Source organism: Gracilinanus agilis, chromosome 1 (genome assembly GCF_016433145.1).
Source record: "Gracilinanus agilis isolate LMUSP501 chromosome 1, AgileGrace, whole genome shotgun sequence".
NCBI lineage: Eukaryota > Metazoa > Chordata > Mammalia > Didelphimorphia > Didelphidae > Gracilinanus > Gracilinanus agilis.
This window is the reverse complement of record NC_058130.1, coordinates 170,496,152-170,514,534: the sequence shown is the minus strand read 5'-3', so window position 1 is coordinate 170,514,534 and position 18,383 is coordinate 170,496,152. Positions and strand designations below refer to the sequence as shown.

At 40.8% G+C, this 18,383-nt stretch overlaps 1 protein-coding gene across 1 annotated transcript; it reads left to right on the top strand.

Moving 5' to 3' along the window:
• Positions 1-860: 860 nt before the first annotated feature.
• ALG1 (ALG1 chitobiosyldiphosphodolichol beta-mannosyltransferase) lies at positions 861-14,788 on the top strand. Its single transcript, XM_044659025.1, has 13 exons — positions 861-1,062; positions 8,726-8,803; positions 8,930-9,036; positions 9,620-9,768; positions 10,114-10,203; positions 10,799-10,909; positions 11,271-11,392; positions 11,699-11,737; positions 12,405-12,464; positions 12,935-13,045; positions 13,272-13,386; positions 13,777-13,852; positions 14,060-14,788. Exons 1-13 carry the CDS (start codon positions 861-863, stop codon positions 14,189-14,191), a joined length of 1,392 nt encoding a protein of 463 aa, XP_044514960.1. The 3' UTR covers positions 14,192-14,788.
• Positions 14,789-18,383: the final 3,595 nt, after the last annotated feature.

The following is an 18,383-nucleotide window of genomic DNA, read 5'->3' as shown; positions in this document are numbered from 1 at the left end:
ATGAAGCAGAAGAGTTAGAGAAAAGGAGGTGGATGTTGGGAGTCATTCAGAGCTAGGGTTTGGTAAAGGACATAACAGAGAAAAGACAAGGGTTTAGAAGATTAGATAAACAACTGGTAAGGAGTTGAACTCTAAGAGTCTAGATTGAGAAGGCCTGAAAAAGGAAATTACAGGACTGTTGATCTTGAACTAGAAGGATCTTTAGAATTACTTTAATCTCCTCATGTTACAGATTTGGAAACTGAGGCCCAGAGATGTTTTCATGACTCCCCCAAGGTCACTAAACTAATCACACAGTGACTCAAGTCACCTAATATAAGAGCAGAATTTGGGGGTGAGGAAGGAGCCAGAGAGGAGTGAGGTTGCATGGGTTATGCCTAGTGCTGAAGCCCTCAGAGACTGGACTGGGAGCTATAGTCTTGATCTGGACAGCTGGGCAGGAAAACACAGGTTCAAATCCTAACTCACACCTTGCTAACAGTGTGACCCTGCACAAGCCTCTTTACCTCTTCATCTGCAAAATTAGGCCCCGATCCAGCTCTAAATCTAAGTTCCCATGTTTCTGTGACCCTAAGACAATTCCTTTCAATAAGCAACCTCCTGGCAGCCGGGGAGCAGGAGCCAGGAGTGCCGGGCTGTGGGAGAGAGCTCCGCCTCCCTGAGCCCCGCCCGCCCCTTCTCGGCCCCGCCTCCCTCGGCTCCCTCAACTTCCCACCAGCCTTTGCCCACAGTAGAACAGGCTCCACCCCGAGGTCTGAGGCTGCGCTCTTAGTTTCCTTCCTCACCACCCCCCACCCACCCCGCTGAGGGCCGGAGTAGGAGCACGTGACAGAACACATGACGTCCGTGGGCCGACCTACATGGCGTCCTCCAGCGTGGCACTGATCTTGCTAACCTTAGCTTTAGGGTCGCTGCTTCTCGTATGGTGGGCACGACGACGGCCTCGGGGCCGGAGCGTGTGCGTAGTGGTGCTCGGAGACGTGGGCCGAAGTCCTCGGATGCAGTACCATGCGCTGTCCCTGGCCCGGCGCGGCTTCGACGTGACCATGCTGGGATACTGTGGTGAGTGCTCAGTTTCCGGGTGGCCAGATAAGGGTTAAAACCTGGGAGATTTTCGCTTCTCTTCTCCTGAGACCAGGAAGTCCTTTAGTTCCTAGATCTACTTCCAACTTTCTAGCTAGCCCCATCCCATGCCCGTCGGCCAGAGAGGAATCCTATCATTCCAGCTATGGATTCGCATTTGTGTGTTTCACTTTCACATTATTGAGGCTATTCTGTCAACCTGGGTACCCCATCCCCGGCAAAAACTTTGCCCTTTCTTTGCCATCTCCACTTCACTTAGAAGCAAATTAGAAATATTGGGCATCTGGGAGGCTGAAGTGGGTGGTCTATGCTGATTCCTAGACCTCCCTACACATTTATCGACTTTAATTAAATAAACGGCTCATTTAGGGGAGGAGGGAGGGAACAGAGAAATTTTTTTGGAGGAAGTAGCAGTTGTGCTGGATTTTGCTGGAGGGAAGAATTTCGAAAAGTGGAAATGGAATAGAGAGTGGGGTGGAATGGAGCAGAGATGTGTTCTAGGTATAGAATACTGTACAGAGCCTCAAGACAAACACAGAAAGCAAGAGTGAGAAGTTCCGTAGTATGTGAAAGCTAAGTAGCTTGAGGGAAGACTGGAAAGCTCAGGGAGTGCCATATTGGGGAACACTTGGAATGCCAGGCTGTTTCTTCCAGTGTTAGTGTGTATGTAATCTCATCAATTTGGGTACCTCCATCAGTGCAGAATACAAACTTTTTATGCCTTCTCATCTTGTTTGACTTACTCAAGTCTTCCTTTGAATTCTTAGCAAGGTCCTCAGTAGGGCCCCCACCTAATATACTGGGGATCTTTATCCAAATCTCTAGACCTTGTATAAATACTCTAGAACAGCATGGCATAGTGCAGCGTTCGGCAACTTTTTTGGCCGTGAGAGCCATAAACGCCACAGAGAGCTGGTTTTGTTTGTTTTTTTCCAAATTACACTTTTCAGAAATACTCTGTTCTGTGACCTCAGTGCTTTAGGCAACTCTTAAGATTATAAGTTGCTTTTGAAGTTGCATATGAATTCATTAAATGTATCTACCCTGAGGATACAGAGGAAAAAATACAGCTCCTCCTCTCAAGCAGCTCACATTCTGATGGGGGAGAAAACATGGGAAAAAAAATTGTACATATAAGATATGTACAATATAAATGGAAGATAATCTTAGAGGGAAGTCACTGGCAGTAAGGAGGAATGAGTAAGACCACCTACAGTAGGTGGATTTGAGCTGAGTCATGAAGTCTTTTGAAGATATATTTGAGGAGGAAAGAACATTCCAGACATGAAGGTCAGTCAGTAAGTATCCTTCCATCATAAAGTATGTGGAAGGAGTAATATATAAGAAAACTGAAAAGATAAGGAGTCAGGGCTCTAAAATCCAAAGAGAAAATTTTATGTTTGATCCTGGAGGTAACAGAGAAATGGGGGAGAGATGTGTGATGGTCAAATCTCCACTTTTGAAAGAAGACTTCAGCAGCTAAGTGGAGAATTGATTGGAGTGGGGAGAGAGGCACAGAGGCCAACCAGAAGACTATTGCAATAGTATAGATTTTAAGTGATGAGGAATAGCACCAGGCTGGTGTCTGAGTGAGTAGAGAGAAGAGGATGTATCCAAGAGATGTTGTGGTGAAAGTAATTAAGTGGGAGTGAGGAGTTGAGGATGACATCTAGGTTATGAGCCTGGATGACTAGGAAGATGTTGGTACCCTTGAGAATAACAGGGAAGTTGGGGAAAGAGGAGAGTGTTGAGATGAGGATAATTAATTCCATTTGTGCATATATTGAATTTGAGATGCTTGTGAGTCATCCAGTTTGAGATGTTTAAGAGGCAACTGGAGATGCAAGACTTAGCTCAGGAGAGAAGTTAAAGATGGATAAGTAAATCTGAAAATATATGGAGATGATGATTGAACCCAAGGAATCTGATGTTATCTCAAAGAAAGATAGTATAGTGGGAAAAGAAAAGGAAGCCTGAGATAGACTCTTGACCTGTGGTTAGTAGAGGTAACTTGGATGAAGATACAACAAAGGAGAAGGAGTTGTCTGACAGGTTGGGGAAGAACCAGGAGATACCATTTTTGTGAAAATCTAGAGTAGAAAATATCAAGAAGATGGTTATCAAGAATGTCAAAAGCTGCAGTGGTCAAGAAGGAAGAGGATTAAGACATCACTGGTTACTTTGAAGAGAGCAGATTCAAGTGAATGATGAGATCCAAAGCCAAGTTGTAGAAGTGAGTGAGAGGAGAGGATAAGGAGATACAGATTGTAGATGGTTTTCTCAGAGAGTTTAGTCACAAAGGGGAGAATTGTAAGGTTTGGCTGTATTTAAAAAAAATAAGTTTGGAGTTGTTTTTTTTTTAAAGATGGAAGAGGCATGAGTGCATTTGGAGGCAGTAAGGAAGCTGCCAGTAAATAGGGAGAAATCGAAGATTAGTCAGAGGATGGGAGTGTTAAAGAGGGAGAAATTTGAGAAGGCATGATGGAATTGGGATCACTTGTGCACATCGAAGAGTTTGCTTCCTTAAGAAGTACCATCTCTTTGTATAAAATGGATGAAGGTGATAATATAAGTCTGAATGGTGTGAGATAAGGAAGAGAAGAGAAAAAGGAGCCTCCATTTTTCATTGAAGTGTGAGGCAAGTTCCTGAGTTGAAAGATTTGGGGAAGGGAGTGCTGTAGGAGTCTTGAGAAAGGATAAAAAGGTTTGGGATAGTTGCTATGATGAATAGGATAGTACGTTGATTAGGGAAGAGTAAAAGGATTACCTTGAGCACTGAGGGTCCAGATGATATTATTTAATGTAAATTTTTAGTGTATCCAGTGTTATAAAAAATAAATAGGGACTTTTCTGAATACTGCTATGCTTCTAGGGGATATTGGTTAGGGAACCTGTGTCTTTTGTATTCCCCTAGGTAGCTGGTGACTGAGGACACCCACTCAGTCACCTTAGTTAGATTGTATAATGCCCTATTTCTATATAACAGTGCCCAGGTAGGACCCTTTTGGTCTGGTGGATGGGTAACCCTTTCAGGTCCCACCTGGGGTTGATTAATTATTAATATTGGTCTCTATTAGCCTTGGATTACGTTGTTCATCTGACTGCGTTGCTCCTTCCCCAAGGGTCGTGATATAATGATCACTTAGGAAAGTACTTAATGAAACTTTATCTATTGATGTTAAATAGGGAAAGGAATAAACAGAAATGGATTGGGGATAGGTGACCCTGTCACTAATAGCTATGATCAATAATCCCTCAGGACTGTAGGCTGTTGTTTCAGTAAGGCTGGAGCTAGTGATTTCACACTTCTGGTTCAGCTTGGTCACTGCCAAACCAGGGAGGGCAAACTACTCAGTTGGTACAGATATTGTGATTTCTCTCAGCTTCTTTGTTCTCTGTTTGTGATGTCAGCCTGCACAGCTTTTAGGAAGTAATCACCCTTCAGGAAATCCACCCTCTTCTTCTTCTACCTCTCTTCCTCCCTTCACCTCCTGGGCCCAGATACCTAACAGCTAGTAATGATTCAAATGCCTAAAGATCTAGGGAGATTCAGAGAGGATCAATGACCCATGGTCAGAGACCCACAGATCACTGGTCAAGCTCAAAGACCAAAGACCCCTCCCAGATGACTGTTAAGGTATTTATATCCTCAGGGCAACTGCCTTTGCTCCTGTCCTCACAACTGTCTCCCTTGTCAATCAAGGTGAGACTCAGAGTTTGAATATAACACCAGTCAGCAGACTTTCATGATTTTCTCTAGTTTCATTTAGCAGCAAATGAAGAGGAGCAAAGGCATTGGATGATAGGAATAATCCCAGGTTGGGTGATAGGACAAAGGGACCAGATACTTGAGCATAGAGCATAGTGTAGCACAGCGCTAGTTCACCAAGGAGTCATCATAGGAAAGAAGAAGAGTGTACCCATTTTTGGAGTGATGCCCAGAGAAAGAAGAAGAATTAGAGGTAATGATGAAGAAAAAGAACAAGGTTAGGGGTAAGATGGAATGTGTTATATTCATAATCTGGGAAATGATGGATGCCACCTTGAATGACAGGGAAGGCAGTAGAAAGACATGGAATATTCCCAGGTGCTATGAAACAGGGGCAAACGTTGGTTGGCCTGATAGTATAAATACCCCTAACAGCCACTTGAAAGAGGTCTCTCTGGGCTCTGGAGGTCTCTGGACTGGGAAATCTCTGAGTGGGTGGTGAAGGGAGGCAGGGAGGTCTATGAAGAAGAGGATAGGAAGAATCTGAATATTTCCTGAAAGACTGTGAGAGCTAGTGCATCACCAAACACTGGTAGTGAGAAAGCTGAGAGAATACGATCACCAACACAGCTGCATCAATAGCATTCCCTATTCTCTGGCTTGGCTATGGCCAGGCTGGGCCAGGGGTAGTAGAGAGAATAAAGCTCCAGCTTCCACTTGATCAATAGCCTCCAGTCTTGATTGTCAACTAGTTATAGATAATAGATTGATAGGGTCTCCAATCCCCATTCCTTGTTCTGTTTACCCTTTCCCTGATTATAGATAAAGAGAGTTTAACAAGTACCTTCCTGAGTGGTCTTTATATCAGGACCCTTGGGGAGGGAGTCAACGCAGTCAGATACCAAACGTAATCCAAGGCATATCAAAAGCCCTATATTAATATATCCAACTCCAGGTTGGCCCTATCTATCAAACCTCTCGAGGGTCCTCCCTGGGCAACTGTTAGAGAGAAAGGGAAAATTATAACAACTGTCAAGGGTGATCGGAGTTGGTGTTCCTCCATCATCTGCAGCTGAGGAGAGTACTGATAGATACATTCAAAATGATAAAGATTATGACCAAAAGGAATTTTAGAGCTCATGTTCTTGAAAGTATAACACTTGTGACTGATGGCAAGATAAAAGATATGTCCATTCCTGTATGTAGTAGAGGTGGAGTGGAAGGAGTAGGCCATGGAAATTGAGTAGATCTCAGTCTTTAAGGATCTTACTTTGTTGTTGGTGGTGTTGTTGTAGTAGGGGGTTGTGGAAAATATGGATATATGGAGGGCACCAGGGATGTTACAATATAATCTAAATGGTTGTGGGTACACACACTGGGTTGTAGGAGAGCCTGGACCAGGATAGGGAGACCAGGGGTCACAGCTAAGCTGCTCCTAACTGACAAAATTGGCTGCTGGCCAACTGTCACTACTGGGCCAGAGTCTTTGAAACCAACAGGCAAGGTAAAAGGTTTTAACAGGTTTAATTATGTTCAACTAAAATAAAGGTGGGACAGGGATTTCTATACTTAAAACCTAAAGGGCAAAACACCAGGGCAAGGGGAGGACTTCTCTACTCTAATCTTTGTGATCTAAGCAGGCAGAGCCCAAAGGAGCAATAATGGAGTCTCTGAGTGGCTGCGTCAAACCTGGTTCCAGCAAGGCTTGACCAGCACAGCTAAAGGGCCTGTGGGTGGCTTTGAGGGTTTCTCATGGTAATCCACAGATGATCTCAGGATGCCAAAAGCCAAGGTGGTCCAAGGTATCCAAGTAGAGTGAGTGTGCTTGAGATGCTGTCCACCAGATCCCAAACTCCTCCTCCACCTGGTGCTGCTCTGAAGTTCTTGTCCCCTTGCTAGATGCCACCACCACACAGGATCCCAGGGAAATCAGGATATAGGGTGTCCTTAACTCTGAGATCTCTGAGGGCTAACAACAGTTTGTGCCAACCCCTAATGGAATCTCTCTCAGGACACAAGCAACTTCCTGCTCCCTCATTCTATCTTGGAATGCTCCAGCTCCAGCCCTTCCTGCTAGGTCCCCCTTAATACTTAGTTAATTACTAACTAATCTTCCTCACAACAGAGTGAGCAACTTTTACATAGAAAATGAAGTATGAAATCTGTACAATGTAATTCCTAGCATGTGGTATGTCCTTTGCTTATTGCTTGTTTTCAGTACATTGTTGGGCCAGCTTCTTTTTCTGACTTATTTCTCATTGATTATATCATTAACATGGCTTCTTTGGGGCATTTATTTAATATGTTGCATCCTACTTAGTTCCACTATGAAATTCTTGTCTTTTTTTTTTTTTAAACCCTTAACTTCTGTGTATTAGTTCCTTGGTGGAAGAGTGGTAAGGGTAGGCAATGGGAGTCAAGCGACCTGCCCAAGGTCACACAGCTGGGAAGTGTCTGAGGCCAGATTTGAGCCTAGGACCTCCCGTCTCTAGGCCTGGCTCTCAATCCACTGAGCTACCGAGCTGCCCCCTTCATTGTCTTTTGGGCCACCTGTAACATTAAATCTAAAGAGATCAGTGATTCACCATCACCTATAGCCATACCATATCACTAGAATAATATTAATGTTAACTATCTTGATGAGGGATGGGAGAGAAAGAAGTTGGAACCCAAAACTTTTTTTAATGAACATTAAAAAATTGTTTTTACATGTAACTGGGGGGAAATAAAATATTCTTTTTTTAAGTAATATTGATGTTAATGAGATGGCTTTTTTTCCCCCAGTGAGTAGTATGAGGTCATTTAAAACAATGAACAATTTCCTAAATGCTATTTTGTTCTTGCTCAATTAAAACTCTTCTTTTACCTGCTCAGTTCTGGGTCTAGTTCTTTGTCCATCTGCAGTATCTTTTTCTAAGATGTATGAACTAATAGACCAATTCTATGTAGTGTCCATCTAACTTCAGATCATGGTCTTTGTCTCCCCAGTCTTTGTCTCCCCAGTGCTGGGCACATAGCAGGTGCTTAGTAATTGCTTATTGTTTGAATGAATGAACATCCTCCATGACAGTGACCAATGTCTTTATCGAATATGTATCTCTTTACTCTAGGCTTACTTGTATTTTATTCTAATGGTTATTTAACAAAGGTATTTGTGTTTTTATATTTTTCAAAGAACTTTGCATGATTTTAACTAGTGAAAGAGAGACTCCTTATTGGAGGAGAGCCTTTTGCTTTTTTCAGTCAAATGGAGTAAAACCAAAAAATTTATCTTGGCCTTGTAGTCTCTGTACCTTTTAGACTATTGTGTGTATATAAATATTTATGGGAAAGAATGCATAAGACCCGGAACTAGACTGATAGCAGTAGGAACAGAAAGGAGGGCTAGATACTAGAGACATTTTAAAGTGAAGGGAATAGAAAGGAGGGCTAGATATAGGAGACATTTTAAAGTGAGGATTGAAAGAATTTGACAGTTAAAAACAAATGAGGAGGGCAGCTGGGTAGTTCAGTGGATTGAGAGCCAGGCCTAGAGATGGTAGGTCCTAGGTTCAAATCTGGCCTCAGACACTTCCCAGCTATGTGATCCTGGGCAAGTCACTTGACCCCCATTGCCCACCCTTACCACTCTTCCACCTATGAGCCAATACACAGAAGTTAAGGGTCTAAAGAAAAAAAAAAAAAAGAAAATAGTGCTATCAACTGATTTGAGGAGATCAGCTGGAATGATAGATTTTGAACAATAAAAATTTTGTTTTGGATGTGTTGATATGGAAGTATTGGTAGCACATATAGTGAAACTTTCAGACAGGGAGTTAGAAATACTAGTCTGAAGCTTAGGGGAGTATTTGGCTTAGGTTGAGCCTGGAGTTCTAGGTTTGGAAGTCATCTGCATGCTTGCCTCATTGGATTTGACTATGACTTCTCTTTCAGGTTCCAGACCTCATAGTGAACTCTTAAGCAATAAGAAAATTCATATTTTGGACCTGCCTGAAATTAAGCGAATTCCAGGTGAGACATGCTTTTTTTTTTTTTTTTTTTTTTTTTAAGTTTTCCTTTTTCAGACAGATGGTAGGGTAAAAAATTCAGGGAGAGCCAAATTACATTTGATTCTTACAACTGTTCTTTGACTTTCAGTTGGTCCCCAGATATGTCAGTATGGTATAAAAGTTGTTATCCAGGCTGTATACCTTCTGTATGTCTTGCTTTTAAAGACTTGTCCAGTGGTTTACATTTTACTCCAGGTAAGTGTTAATCAGTTCCTCATTTAAAATGTAACTTTACAGCTTACTCTTTTCTTACCCCCAGTAATTGGGATTTCAAGAGATTATAGTTTTGTGGAAACCTTTTGTTTCTATTTTGTCCTCTTTAGTTCTTTGGCATAGCGTTGATCTGTGGGACTTCATAATGATTAAGGGTTGTGCTCCCTCATGGGTTATGTATAAATTCTGAGATAAAGGCCATAAGTGTGAAAATGATACCTTCCTGGTGGGGGTCAGTAAACCTCATTTGCTGCCATTAAATCTCTTGACTCTAAATCGATGTTGTTTCTGTCCTACCATCTTGGTCAGTTTGCTCCCTCCCTAGTGGTCAGAGGTATGAGCTTTGTGACTATTCATGACAGTTTCCTGCATCTTCTCTATAAAGTTCAACACTAAGAGAGATATTGGGAGTTTTCCTCTTTAATCATAGTGGCGGTTGTTTGAGTAGTCCCTGATTGTGGGATCATTTAAGTTGGGTTTGGGTTATATGCAAGCCCTGCCCTTGGTTTCCTTACCTTGTGCTCCAAAGTTTCTTGCTTTTGATTGGACTTTGTCTCTTTCACAGAATCCACCTGGCCTGCCCAGCATTGCTGTGTGCTGGGTTGTGTGTTGTCTTCGCAGGAGCAAACTAGTCATTGACTGGCACAATTATGGCTATACCATCATGGGTCTGACACATGGCTTTGCCCACCCTCTTGTACAGCTAGCTAAGTGGTAAGGGGGTAGGTGGGTTTTGGGATTGGATTTGGGTGAAGGGTATAAACTAGGCACTCTAAACACAGCTGGAGGTTGACTAGGGAAAGAGCAATAGTGTAGAGAGGAATGGCAAAGTCAGCTTGTTGTGCTGCTCTGAGGGAGGAAGGTTAGATAAGGAATCAAAAAATCCTCTGTTCTAGAGCCCCAAAGCAGCATCTTCACAAACCTGGATTGCTTCTCTGGGGAGTCAGTGCCCAGTGCAATGCAGTGGTTAGTTACAGAGCTTTTAATACTTGGTCATTGATTACCCATAAGCAGTCATGGCGGTGATGGGTCAGGCCCTGACAAACATATCTTCCCCAGGTATGAAAAGCTCTGTGGCCGCCTGTCAGATCTGAACTTGTGTGTGACCAATGCAATGAGAGAAGATTTGGCAAAGAACTGGAATATAAGGTATATAAGGCCTCTGGACAGACAGGATTGGAAGGAGAAGGGGAAAGGTTTTTTGTATTGGGAATTATGTGCTCAATTATGTTTGCAAAGGACTTTGAAGAATAAGCACAAGGGTATGTTTACTAGTTATCTTATGCTACAGAAAATGCAGGTTAAGTAAAACCTTTCCTCATCCATTCAGATGATTTAATTTATCTAGAAACATCTCTGGAGGTTTCTTGAAAAATTCTGGGGGCGCAGCTAGGTGGCTCAGTGGATTGAGTCAGGCCCAGAGATGGGAGGTCTTGGGTTCAAATTTGGCCTCAGACACTTCCTAGCTGTGTGACCCTGGGCAAGTCACTTAACTCCCATTGCCTAGCCCTTACTATTCTTCTGCTTGGGAACCCATACATAGTATTGATTTCACGACAGAAGGCAAGGGTTTAAAAAAAAAATAATAAAAATTCTGGGCTCTGACTTCTGAGTAGAAAGAAGAAAGGGAATGTAGTTTTCTTGGACCCTGAGTCCATCCCGTTGGGCTCTATATTTCCTTTGTCCATCCCTGCTTTCTACTTCCTAGTCTTCTCCCTAGAATTTCTCAATGATCTTGTTGCAGAGCTGTGACAGTCTATGACAAGCCAGCATCATTTTTCACCTGTACTCCACTAGAGAAACAGCATCATCTCTTCATGAAACTGAGCCACAGCTACTCTCCATTCAAAGCATGGTATGTCTCAGGTATCCCAAGTAATTAATTTGTTCTCTCACTTTACTGTACCCTGATCTTTGCCATAGTTTAATATAATTCAGGTAGGGTAAGAGTAATGTTTACATTTCTCTTCCTTTGTCTTTGGGGCTTTTGATAACAAGAAGGTCTGTTGGTATTTTTCACCTGGGACGATAAGGGAGCCTCTTGCCTTGAGTGCCTTTACCAAGACCTCTGTGTGGAGGAACTGCTCTGGTTGCAATTGTGTAGGGTAGTGAACCAACTTGACTGGTTTCTTAGAGCTCCATGCACTTTAAGGAAATGCTGGTCTGATATATAGCATCTGATAATTTCCTTATCTCTGTCTCTGTTTGTTGTTTAGCACAGAGCCCTTGGACCCAATCTTTGAGAGATCTGCATTCACAGAGCTCAATACTAGGAGCAGGAAAGTGCTACAACTTGATGGGAGACCAGCTTTGCTGGTCAGCAGCACGAGCTGGACAGGTCTTGAGGTCTCTTTGAACTAGACACTTTGGGCATTATATTGTTGTCTCTAAGGACCTGTTGTACTGAAGGCTTTTGTGGGGGGTATTTCCCATTGTAGCATTATTACATGTTTGAGCATAAGTAATATTATAGTTACAAGGATCACTGGGTTGGGAATGAAGAGAAACACTGTACTTCAGGAGTACAAGAGCAGCATCTTTTTAGGGCTCCATCCAGGACTGCTACCCATAAAGCAGAAGTGAAAGAAGTGGCATTAAGAAATGACCCTGATCTGATAAATGCTGTTTTTGTTTCTGATTTTAGAAGATGAAGATTTCTCCATCTTGCTGAAAGCTTTAGCAAGTAGGTGTGTTTTTGTGATTGTGGGTGTCATTTTGTCTAGGACTGTTTAAACAATGCTATTCTTGGCTCCCTTTCCATCACTTTACCCTTTGGTGGTAGTTGTTGAAGGCTGGGCTGGTGACAAAGCCAGGTGTGAACAGAACTGCCTTTCTCTTTTATTGAGCTGTTTGGCTCTGGACCTTTGAGGTTACCTCAGGAGCTAGAATCTCAGACATCAAACAACTTGAGTCATAGGCTCAAAATCAAGTTAATGTTCCAATCCCTCCTCTTCAGTGGCTGATTCAGTGTGACCTAATGCATGTGATCCAGTCAGTCATGGTCAGGAAGGGGCTGGTGACCAGGGTTGACATTTTGCCTTCTTGTCTTTAGAGCCTGACTCCTCCCTTTTCCTACTGACATATTCTCTTTGCTTTTGAATCAGCAGAGTAGCTACATTGCTCTCCACTGGCAAGGTTTCCCTAAAACCCAGTTTTTTTCCTTCCATGTCTCCTTTCTAAGTTCTTGTCCCTTCTCAGGAAAGAGCAATCTTAAGGAGTAGAAGAACTAAGCTACTGTCTGGGATTTAGGTTTCTTCTGGACTGTGGTTTCCTCTTGTTAGTTGGGAGGGCTAATGTTTCATTCACCTCTTTTTGCTTCAAATACCCGATTGTGTTTGCTGATTCTATAGAGTTTGAACAATGGATCGTTGATGGAGAAAACCTGCCTTCTCTCGTCTGTGTGATAACAGGTGCCTTCTGTTTATTTGTGTCCTTATCCCTGGGCATAGTAAATATCAGTCAAGCAGCACTTAAAATTTTGTGCCTGACAGACAAGTTATTTTAGATGCTATTTCAAAAAATTCATCTTGTACTTAAAAAGGGATTAGTTATTTGCTCTGTGCGATGCCTGACCAATCTTTAGTCTTCCCCCATTCTGACTAATGATAGTGAGATGGAGGGAATAGGGAGCTGGCTTGACTAGTGAGTCAGCCTCCTTGAGGTTCTTTGAGCTTTTAATCTTATTTATGAATTAAAGCAAAGAAGGATTCTGACTTGGAATGCAAAACTGAAGCCCACAGGGTAATAGATTTCCATGTGGACTTTATTTCCAGTGTAGGGTTGCTATATGAAAGTTGAAGGTTGCCAAAGTTTGAGGATTTGTTTGTAAGTAACAGGGAGAGATCGAAGAGATGACTTTTCATTTTCCTGTTCATCAAAGGTAAAGGACCTCTTAAAGAGCATTATGGCCAGATCATCAACCAGCTGTGCCTAAAGCACATTCAGATCTGCACCCCATGGTTGGAAGCTGAAGATTACCCTTTGCTTCTTGGTAAGAGCAGCCTATAGAGAATATGCTTGCCCTGTAAATGGAAAGACATTTAGAGATTATGGACTTGTGAGTCATAAGCAGGAGGCTAAGTGAGAGTAAATAGACCCTTTCTAAGAGTTTAGGGAATAGATGATTATAGAGTGGGGTTAAGAGGCTGAACTCAAGTAAAAAAGGTAAAATAGTCCCTTTAAGGATTGTTTTATCCTTCTTCCCCTCCATTTGGTAGGATCAGCAGATCTCGGGGTCTGCCTCCACAAATCCTCCAGTGGCCTGGATCTTCCCATGAAGGTGGTGGATATGTTTGGTTGCTGCTTACCAGTTTGTGCAATACATTTCCAGTGGTAATTAAATTTCTATGTTACAAAGCAAAGGGTGATGGATTTGTGAAAGTTACTTGAGAGATGCTAGCAGTTTGTTGCCTCCTACAGTACCAGAACCATTTCCATTAATTTAGAGGTTCTGTAGGTGAACTGAACTCCAGATGCAATCTGAGCCTATTACTGTTTTAAAGTCAAGGTACCTGTATATGGAGTGTAAACACTAATGTGACTGAACCTGGCTTTATGGGTTGACTTTTCCCTTTATCAGGTTCATAATACAATGAACTAATGAAAAAGAACTTTTCCTCATTCTGTTTGCTTTAGAGTACTGAATCATTACAGGGAGGTGCGGTGCTCCTTTGTTTCTTCTTCCAAGGCTGGTTTCAGTTCTTTCTTAATTCTTTTTTGCAGTTTACATGAACTCGTGAAACATGAAGAAAATGGCCTGGTTTTTGTGGATTCTGAGCAGCTTGCTGCTCAGCTGAAGGTAGAGATGTTTGGCTTTGCCTCTAGAGCTCCATTGCAATCACCCCTCATCCTAGTCTTAAATCTTATTTGCTCATGGTATCCTAGGTGGGAATGGTACAAGGAAAGCTAAGTTTTTTGGGTCTCACTCCCTATGAGGAGAGGGAAAAGAGGCTAATAATTAGCATGCTGTTGTATGTGGCCTTCATCTTTTCTTTCTCTTTTCTAGATGCTCTTCTCAGAATTTTCCAGGCCTGATAACAAATTGAACCAGTTCAGAAAAACCCTTAAGGAATCCAAACAGTTGCGCTGGGATGAGAGTTGGGAACAGAATGTTTTCCCATTATTGACTCACACATGAAGACTTTGGCTAAAAACTCAAATTCAATAAACATGTTTTAAATAAGAACTTACTCAAGACACCTTGCTAAGGTGCTGGAAATACAAATTATAAAGAATTACATTCCTGCTTTTAAGTAATACTAGTTTTACAGAGGGAAGAAACATGAACACCCAACTGTAATACATTAGGAAATGATTAAATACATAGGAGAGGTCAAAGAATATCTTGAGATTCAGAGAGGAAGGAATTCTTGCTGAGGAGATTTTGGAAAGCTTCATGGAAGAAATATCATTTGAACTAGGCTATGATAAATCCCAATACTTTACATGCATATAACACTTGAAGAGTCCCAAAGTCAAAGTAACAATAAGCAGGATAAGAGGTAGTTGGGAGCCTGAACTATAGTAGTAAGAATGGAAAGGAGAGGTGACTGATATTTTGGGACATGAGATTCAAAGATGACTGAAGATTTAAGCTTGGGGAAAAAAATGTAAAATTAAGATGTATTGGGGGGAGGGGAGTTGGGGGAGTGGCAGCAGCTGGTTAGTTCAGTGAATTGAGAGTCAGGCCTGGAAATGGGAGGTCCTAGGTTCAAATCTGGCTTCAGACACTTACTAGCTGTGTGACCCTGGGCAAATCACTTAACCCCCATTTCTTAGAGCAGTGATTCCCAAAGTGGGCACCACCGCCCCCTGGTGGGTGCTGCAGCGATCCAGGGGAGCGGTGATAATATGTGACGGGGGTGCTAAGTAATATTTTTTCTCAAAAGGGAGCGGTAGGCCAAAAAAGTTTGGGAACCACTGATCTGGACTTTACTGCTTTTCTGCCTTATAAACAATACATAGGCAGAAAGTAAGGGTTTAAAAAAAACAATCAACTTCATATACAGGGAAAAAACAGATGGAAGAATGGGGTGGGGTGGGGACCACAAGTTTAATTTTACTTGTTTTTTTTTATTAATAATAACTTATTTTCTTGGAATGCCTCAACTTTCTTTTCCCCCAAGCACAGCTGAACAATAAAATAAAAACCTTCATAACAAATATACATTGTCAAGCAAAGCAAATTCTTGCATTCACCATGTCCAAAAATTGTATGCCTTATTCTGCATCTACAGTCCATCACCTTGTTATTCAAGGTGGGTAACATGCTTCCTCTTATGTACTCTGGAATTGTAGTTTGCCATTGCATTGATGGGAGTTCTCAAGTGTTTCAAGGTTGCTTTTATAATGCTATTGTATAAAGTCGTCTCCTAATTCTCATTTCAATCTATCAATTGATACAAGTTTTCTCCAAAATCTACATTGTATTACTTTCTATGGAATAATAATATTCTGTTCCATTCATATATTACAATATGTTTAGCTCTTCCCCAGTAAATGGGTACTCCTTTAGTTTCTAGTTTTTTTACTACTATAAAAAGAGTTGTTCTAAGTATTTTTGTAGATAGAGGAGTAGACCTGGAACCAGGAAGAGCTGAGTTAAAATCCAGCTTCAAACACCTACTAGCCATGTGACCCTGAGCAAGTCACTTTAACCACCAGCTCAGTTATCAAAAGGTAATAATAATAGTTCCTCCCTTCTATGGTGGTTGTGAGGATCAATTGAGTTAATATTTATAAAGTGTTTTGTAAACCTTCAAGAACTATGTCTGTACTAGATAAATATAGGCTGTACAATGGATGAAATGCTACACTTTGAGATGAGAAAACCTGAGTTCAGGTTCTTCCTGAGACACTCCCTAGCTAAGTGATCCTGATTAGTCACTTAATCTATTAAAAAGTTGATAATAATAGCACCTACCTTAGAGGGTCATTATGAAGATCAAATGATTTAATATGTGGAAGACTGAAAATTTTAAAGCACTATATAAATACTAGCTGTCATTATGAACTGTCATTTCTTTGATGTCTTTGGGCTGTGGAAAGAGGTTCATTTTAGACACTGATTTTGAAATATTTTCCAGAAGCTTTTGAAAAATTGGTTCTGGAAAGCATGAAGTCAAAATTCAAAATCTTAAAGATTGAAATAAATCATGTATACTTATGTTAAAAGGGGGGGGGGTGTTAATGGTTTCTGTATAAGAAATACTTGATTTTCACTCCTTTTCAGAAAGTTCCTGGATTTACAGAGAATTGCTCATAGAGCAACAACTACATATCCTGTTTCCTTTTTCTTTAGAAGGAAAAATTGGTCTGATGATTCAAGTTTAATGCAGGAGCTCCAAAATATAATTTCCCATCATAATTAATCTTTAATTTAGCCTTGAAATATTTGCACATTCTATGTCAAAAATCTTAGAATTGCCATCTCTGAATTTTTTTTCCATATGAAAAACATTTATGATTATGACTAGGAAGTTTCTGCCATTCAATTCCAACAATGCCTAGAAACAAATAGAAAATGTCTTACTACAATGATGCTTCCAGGATATGAACTTAGAAGGAGGCATTCATGAAGGACTCAGCTCTAGCTGGATGCTTTGTACTTTGTCATCCATATTATGTATTAACACTTCAGTTCAAAACTTGCAAAAGTTTTCCTTAAGCTGTTAGAACATCAGATTCTGACCCATACAGATTTTTTTTGGTTCCTAATAAAATGATAAAAAAAATTATGTGATTTCTATAATATGTGTCAGTACTTTGATGAGAGTTCTTAAAACAATTTAGATTGGGAGTAGAAATGTGAGTAGGGAAAATTTGCCAATTTCCTGATGCTATTGAATTTTAGCAAAAATCCACCATAGAAGAGAACAAATTATGAATTCATTAATTATGCTTATACTTTCAAGGTTCATTGTTTAAGGCCTTCTACTTTGAGAGGAGGATGTTAGCACATCGAAGTATTTTTTTAAAACTTGATTCCTAGTAAGGTTCACTTATTAATGGCTGCAAAGACAATAGAAGCACTTAATTATTGTGGGAATAGGATTTTTAAAAAACTATCAAGTATGCTAATTGCTTCTTGCTGTTAGCTATGGAAACCTAAAAACTGAAAGATCTGTTCCTTAACAATAGTCATTTTTTGGCTGTTGTGCCTGAGCCATCAGATATACCAGAAGAGTACAGGGAGGCCTGGGGAATATTCTGTAGAATAATAAGTTTATATTTAGCTTTAAGACTTAAGAAAGGGAAGAAATTAAGGGATTTTTTGAAAATTAATAATGTTTAATTCAATGTTGGAGCACAGAAGTCATTTTACTTGGATAAATCATTTTAAAAAAAATGAAAACTCAAGTACATACAAATTTCTCTGTTTGATTCTTGGCACTAGGCCCTGACATTTCTTGCTTTAGTACCAGTTACCACCATTCTGGGAGTTGATTTCTTGCCAGAAGCAACTGCCACCAATACTAAATTCTATTGGTGGATCACTGGCATCATCCCATTCTTTTTCTCTTAACTTCAGGGTTCCTTGCTTTACTTTCTCAAAGCCCAGTTTGTACATATCTAGTATAGACTTTGATCTACTTAAGGAAAGGAAACATTAAAAGGATTCTCACCTCCATATAATTGTGCTTATTGAGCTCCATTTTGAATAACTGGTAAATGTCAGGGTTCCATATAATGAAGGCAGTATATACCAATGGAGAGCACTCCAATGAGGGAGAGGATGATCTCTAGATCAGATAGCATCCTTGCAATAAGAAACTCAGATAATTCACTTCTTTTTAATTTTATTACTTACAAATAGAAATGTTAGGGGCATTCTTGACTTATGAAACAAAGCTAGAGCCTAGAAAATGCAGCTGTTTATTTTCAAGCTTCTAAAAGGTACTACGGAAAAATTATCTTGGGCAATGATTTGTCCTTGGTGGGGAGATGGGGAAGTATATATAGCCCACTGGCCAATATGAAAGATCCTTAATGAAGCAAACTCTGTTAGGCTTAACCATTTCTGTTTTCTAACACTGGTATAGTCAAAAGCCCACTAGGTTTGGAATAATTGGAGGACCTATATTTGAATCTCAGCTCTGCTGCTTACCATCCTGTACCTTAGGAACAACCCATTAACCTCTGTCCCCCATAAAGACTGAGAATGGCTAGCTTTGTGAGCATAAGCAAGTCATATCTTCATTTTACCAGTGGGTAAACAAAGACTTGAAGAGGTTAATTAATACATGTATTATTTACCCCAATGGGATTGTTGCGTAGAAAGCACTTTATAAATGGGAATTATTGCTCCTCTTTAGGCAATAAAGAAATCT

Bases quoted from the DNA above. Each gene is read 5' to 3' on its own strand.
- ALG1 (XM_044659025.1), top strand. From the start codon at position 861: ATGGCGTCCTCCAGCGTGGCACTGATCTTGCTAACCTTAGCTTTAGGG. The intron at 10,910-11,270 runs GTATGTCTCAGG...TTTGTTGTTTAG, and splicing joins TACTCTCCATTCAAAGCATG to CACAGAGCCCTTGGACCCAA. The intron at 13,853-14,059 runs GTAGAGATGTTT...TCTCTTTTCTAG, and splicing joins AGCTTGCTGCTCAGCTGAAG to ATGCTCTTCTCAGAATTTTC.